General features: G+C 45.0%; 2 protein-coding genes across 2 annotated transcripts in view; one reads left to right on the top strand and one right to left on the bottom strand.

Moving 5' to 3' along the window:
* Window positions 1–152: 152 nt before the first annotated feature.
* The window catches only part of LOC129844773 (voltage-dependent calcium channel subunit alpha-2/delta-1-like), a 127,500-nt gene continuing 121,314 nt past the window's right edge, over window positions 153–6,338 (bottom strand). Inside the window, exon 7 of the mRNA XM_055912878.1 lies at window positions 153–307. Within this exon, the coding sequence (XP_055768853.1) occupies window positions 168–307 (140 nt within the window). The 3' untranslated portion in view covers window positions 153–167. The remainder of the gene's footprint in view (window positions 308–6,338) is intronic.
* Window positions 3,499–6,338, top strand: part of LOC129844774 (zinc-binding protein A33-like) — an 11,629-nt gene continuing 8,789 nt past the window's right edge. Inside the window, exon 1 of the mRNA XM_055912880.1 lies at window positions 3,499–3,921. Within this exon, the coding sequence (XP_055768855.1) occupies window positions 3,577–3,921 (345 nt within the window). The 5' untranslated portion in view covers window positions 3,499–3,576. The remainder of the gene's footprint in view (window positions 3,922–6,338) is intronic.

The following is a 6,338-nucleotide window of genomic DNA, read 5'->3' as shown; positions in this document are numbered from 1 at the left end:
GAGACAGTCGAGAGAGAGAGTGATCTTTTTCTCTCTTTCTGTGTGTTTTTTCAGTGTGTGTGAGTGCTGAGTAAATACAACGTGACAAAGTGGCCCAGCGCATTACGGCTCCATCAATAGCCACTTTAAGGTCATGGGCTGAGGGCGTAAGCCGATTGGCTGGCTGGCTACTCACCTGGGAAGTAGCGAGCCAATCCGGTGGCGCTGCCGAACACCTGCCACAGTAGAGTAGGATCCTCTTCCTTGTTCTTCCTAAACACGGCCTCTAATGCGTCTGTCCAGTTCAGCTCATTCAGCACAATGGTGGCTGTGGGATAGACAAACACATACGCATACACACACATTAGTATTCACATAACAGAGTTAAAGGCCCACTCTGTGATATGTACAACTGTTTTTGATCATTTGAATTAAACAACAGATTTTCTGAGGGGACTTCCTTTGAGGTGACGGATTGGTATACAAGACACATAACAACATGATATAACTCAAAAACATGTCAGAAATGCTATTGAAGCAATAGATGAGTATTCACAGAGCGAGAGAGCCGAAGCGAGAGGATTCACTCCCGTCAATGTCTGCGCCCCCGCTGAAATCCAATTAGCATAATATAAACATCTCCATTAAAATCTGTCAGTTTAAGCTAGAAATATCGGTTGTATTGCATTGGATGAGTCTCAATCTACTGCGTGTGGATGTCGCACTATGTCGCACTTCCGCATCTGCAGTGAAAGCTGACAGAGCTAGAGCGGTGTTTGTCAGATCATGAAACAACCTGAAAATCAGTCCAAAAATCGGTTTGGCCTACAAACTATTATGACCCCTCTGTGGAAAGGTGAGACTCTTACCAACACGTACATGTAAAGCTCCCAGAGTGGCGCAGCGGTCTAAGGCACTGCATCACAGAGGCATCACTCCAGACCCGGTTTCCATCCCAGACTGTGTCACAACCAGCCATGACCGGGTGTCCTATAGGGCGGTGCACAATTGACCCAGCGTTGTCCGGGTTAGGGGAGGGTTTGGCCAGGGGAGCTTTACTTGGCTTTAATTGCGCTCTAGCCTCTCCTTGTGGCGGGCCGGGTGCCTGCACGTTGACTTCGGTTGTCAGTTGAACAGTGTTTCCTCCGACACATTGGTGCGGCTGGCTTCCGGGTTAAGTGGGCGGGTGTTAAGGAGTGCGTTTTGGTGGGTCATGTTTCAGAGGACGCATGAATCGACTTTCACCTCTCCCGAGCCAGTCGACGCAGCTCGGCATTGCGCATGGTGATCTAAGGCTTGTCTGCGGCTGCTCGGGCATGGAAACATACCTACACGTACGCTACGGTCACAAGACGCAGGCCTCCTTACTGTCCCTAGAATTTCTAAGCAAACAGCTGGAGGCAGGGATTTCTCCAATAGAGCTCCCTTTTTATGGAATGGTCTGCCTACCCATGTGAGAGACGCAGACTCGGTCTCAACCTTTAAGTCTTTATTGAAGACTCATCTCTTATTAAGTAGGTCATATGATTGAGTGTAGCCTGGCCCAGGAGTGTGAAGGTGAACGGAAAGGCACTGGAGCAACGAATCACCCACTCTCTCCACTGGGATTCTCTGCCTCTAACCCTATTACAGGGGCTGAGTCACTGGTTTACTGGTGCTCTTCCATGCCGTCCCTAGGAGGGGTGCGTCACTTGAGTGGGTTGAGTCAATGATGTGGTCTTCCTGTCACCCCCCTTGGGTTGTGCTCTAGTGGTGTGGGGCTGTGCTTTGGCAAAGTGGGTGGGGTTATAGCCTGCCTGTTTGGCCCTGTCCGGGGAATCGTCGGATGCTGACACAGTGTCTCCCGACTCCTCCTGTCTCAGCCTCCAGTATTTATGCTGCAGTAGTTTATGTGTCTGGGGGCTATGGTCAGCCTGTTATATCTGGAGTATTTCTCCTGTCTTATCCGGTGTCCTGTGTGAATTTAAGTTTGCTCTCTCTAATTCTCTCTCTTTCTTTCTTTCTTTTTTTCTTTCTTTCTTTCTTTCTTTCTTTCTTTCTTTCTCTTTCTTTCTTTCTCTCTCTCTAAGACCATGCCTCAGGACGACCTGACATGATGACTCCTTGCTGTCCCCAGTCCACCTGGCCGTGCTGCTGCTCAAGTTTCAACTGTTCTGCCTGCGGCTATGGAACCTTGACCTATTCACCGGACGTGCTACCTGTCCCAGACCTGCTGTTTTCAACTCTCTAGAGACCGCAGGAGCGGTAGAGATACTCTTAATGATAGGCTATGAAAAGCCAACTCACATTTACTCCTGAGGTGCTGCACCCTCGACAACTACTGTGATTACTATTATTTGACTATGCTGGTCATTTATGAACATTTGAACATCTTGGCCATGTTTTGTTATAATCTCCACCCGGCACAGCCAGAAGAGGACTGGCCACCCCTCATAGCCTGGTTCCTCTCTAGGTTTCTTCCTAGGTTTTAGCCTTTCTAGGGAGTTTTTCCTAGCCACCGTGCTTCTACACCTGCATTGCTTGCTGTTTGGGGTTTTAGGCTGGGTTTCTGTACAGCACTTTGAGATATCAGCTGATGTACGAAGGGCTATGTAAATACATTTGATTTGATTTGTTTCTGTACAGCACCTTGTGACATCAGCTGATGTAAGAAGGGCTTTATAAATACATTTGATTGATTGATTGACTGAGCTGTTCAGTAGGGCCATTCTACTGCCAATGTTTGTCTATGGAGATTGCATGGCTGTGTGCTCAATTTGATATACCTGTCAGATACGGGTGTGGCTGAATCCACAAATTTAGACAGTTATCCACATACTTTTGTGTGTATATGTATGTATGTATGTGTATATATATACACACACACACACGCACAAAAAATATACACTTTTTTGATACTTCAGGGGTCATAAAATTAAAATAAATAAATAGCTATATGGTTCTTGGAATGACCCACGTAAAATTTCATAAAGCTTAGTAGAATATGATACATACGACAGTGGACAGTCACACAGACACCTCAATTTCAATAATATATCTGAATCTTGAATTCAATCTAAATAAATATATCCATGCTATAAAAAATCTCTACAGACAATGGTATGCTGGCACCTGAGAGAACTCAGCCATGTAAGGGGTTAACTGCTCCAGGAAGAACAAGGTGCATAGCTGTATTGGGTGGGGAGAAGCATTTCAACGTTCCTTGCAGAAATTAAACTAAAGTACTGTATACAGTGTATTGGGTATGGTACCACACTCTCAGGTTATTCATAAATATCTATTAAATACGTACACACTGAGTCTATTATCTCACAGAAAGGACAAAGATATTAAATGACCACAAACACATAAAGGTGAGTAGAGAGATTAACATTTATAGTTAAGTTGAAGATGAACTTTACTGTGTTGACTGTATGTTAAACTTTTTATCCTTTTGTAATAGGATTATTTTCTATGTCATTTGGTAACGCCATGTATCAAGATTGGCTAGTATCTGCCATTAACGCAATGATGGCAACTCTAAAGCTAAAACTACAGCTAAGCTGACTGATTCTCGATTGTTTAAAAATAGTTTCACTTTTGTTCTCTTGTCTAGATATGGCTACCTCCAATCCCATGTCTGACGAGCAGTTCCTGTGTTCTGTCTGTCTGGATGTGTTCACTGAGCCGGTCACAACTTCATGTGGACACAACTTCTGCAGGACCTGTATCAGCGGATACTGGAAAACCATTGACCTGTGCCAGTGTCCAATATGTACGCATAAGTTCCACACGAGACCAGACCTTCTAGTCAATACATTCATTGTTGAGATGGCTGCTCAGTTCAGGAAGTTAGTTCAAGTGAAAACTACCAGCAGCCCAGACCAATGCCCTGCCAAACCTGGAGACGTGTCCTGTGATGTCTACACTGAGATGAAGCTCAAGGCCCTGAAGTCATGCCTCGTGTGTCAGACCTCTAACTGTGAGACTCATGGACATATTCAATCTCTCCATATCCCAGTCTGTTGTCCCCACTTGCTTCAAGTGTAACTAAGAAAGCAAAGTTAACTCAACTAAATGACTATCACTACTGTCATCATGAAGTGCTTTGAGAGGTTGGTGAAGGACCATATCACCTGCACCTTACCTACACCCTAGAACCAATACAATTCGCATATCGTTCCAACAGATCCACGGCTGACACAATCGCCATTGCACTGTACACTGCACTATCCCACCTGGACAAGAGAAATACCTATGTAAGAATGCTGTTCATTGACTACAGCTCAGCCTTCAACACCATAGTGCCCTCCAAGCTCATCACTAAGCTCAGGGCCCTGGGTCTGAACCCCTCCATGTTGAACTGGGTCCTGGACTTCCTTATGGGCTGACCCCAAGTGGTGAAGGTAGGCAACAACACCTCTGTCATGTTGATCCTCAACCCGGGGGCCCCACAGGGGTGCGTGCTCAGCCCCCTCCTGTACTCCATGTTCACCCATGACTGCGTGGCCACGCACGTCTCCAACTCAATCATCAAGTATGCTGACGACACAACAGTGGTAGGCCTGATTACCAACAACGATGAGACAGACAGCAGGGAGGAGGTCAGATCCCTGGTGGAGTGGTGCCAGAAAAATAACCTCTCCCTCAACGTCATCAAAACCAAGGAGCTGGTCGTGGACTACAGGAGAAATCAGAGAGCAAGCCCCTATCCACATCGACAGGGCAGCAGTGGAGCGGGTCAAAAGCTTTAAGATCTTCGGCGTGCACATCACTGACAACCTGAAATGCTCCCTTCACACAGACAACGTGGGGAAAAAGGCACAACAGCACCTCTTCAACATCAGGAGGCTGAAGAAATGAGGCTTGGACACTAAGACCGTCACAAACTTCGACAGATCCACAATTGAGACCATCCTGTCAGGCTGTATCACCATCTGGTATGGCAATTGTGCCATCCACAACCGCAGGGCTCTCCAGAGGGTGGCACGGTCAGCACGACGCATCACTGGGGGCACACTGCCTTCCCTCCAGAACATCTACAGCACCTGTCACAGGAAGGCCAAGAAGATCATCAAGAACCTCGGCCTGTTTACCTCGCTATCATCTATAAGGCAAAGACAGTACAGGTGCATCAAAGCTGGGACCAAGAGAGTGAGAAACAGCTTCTATCTCAAATCCATCAGACTGTTAAACAGTCACCACTAGCTTCAGTCACTGTTCTAGCCGGCTCCCACCCGGTACTCTAATCTACACCTTACGTAGTTATTGAATAATGGTCACTTCAATAATGTTTACATTCAAAATACACCATTATATGTATATATATTTGTATTCCGGTCTTTGACAATCCAGTTGAATAGTAAAAACAAATAACTATTCAGTCTAGCACAGTCCCAGAGCTATATAATAGTGATGGGTATTTATGACATCAGTTTGGAATAGTAGGCTTATGCCACTGTGGTGTCTGGTTGATGTAATATGGAAATGTGATTATGTGGTGGTTGATGTAGCCTTATTCTATGAAATATGATTGAATTGGATGTAATTTTTGGGGGGAAACAATCTGTAATATTTGTGTGTTTATAATGGTCAATTTCTGTAGTGTTGCTGACTCATTACCACTATATATAATTATCAAAAGATTTTCACAAATAAATTCACGTTATGGCACCTTGTGTGTCTGCCTGTCTGAAGTTTCAATAACATGAATGACACTCATTTAGGGACAATCATTTGTTTTTCAAAGGACAATGACCTGGAACACACCAAGGAGAGTGATGGAGTGCTGCATCAGATGACCTGACCTCCACAATCACCCGACCTTAACCCAATCGAGATGGTTTGGGATGAGTTGGACTGCAGAGTGAAGGAAAAGCAGCCAACAAGTGCTCGTCATATGTGGGAACTCCTTCAAGACTGTTGGAAAAGCATTCCAGGTGAAGCTGGTTGAGAGAACGCCAAAAGTGTGCAAAGCTGTCATCAAGGCAAAGGGTGGCTACTTTGAAGAGTCTAAAATATACACACTTTTTTGGTTACTGCATGATTCCATTTGTGTTATTTCATAGTTTTGATGTCTTCACTATTATTCTACAATGTAGAAAATAGTAAAAATAAAGAAAAACCTTTGAATAAGTAGGTGTGTCCAAACTATTGACTGGTACACACGCTAAAAATTCATACTCTACAGACAATGGAGAACTGGCATCTGAGAGTTCAGCCATGTAATGGGTTAACTTCCATGAGGAACAGTGGATGAGGAACAGTGGATGGGGAAGAAATGTAGATGGGGAGGAGCATTGCACTGTCACTGAGCTGAAATGAAACTGAAGTACACAGTGTATTGTGTATGGTACCAAACTCTCTCCAGCTCTTCAGAT

Source organism: Salvelinus fontinalis, unplaced genomic scaffold (genome assembly GCF_029448725.1).
Source record: "Salvelinus fontinalis isolate EN_2023a unplaced genomic scaffold, ASM2944872v1 scaffold_0228, whole genome shotgun sequence".
Taxonomy (NCBI): Eukaryota; Metazoa; Chordata; class Actinopteri; order Salmoniformes; family Salmonidae; genus Salvelinus; species Salvelinus fontinalis.
Note: the sequence above shows the minus strand (reverse complement) of the source record. Positions and strands in the feature narration are given on the sequence as shown.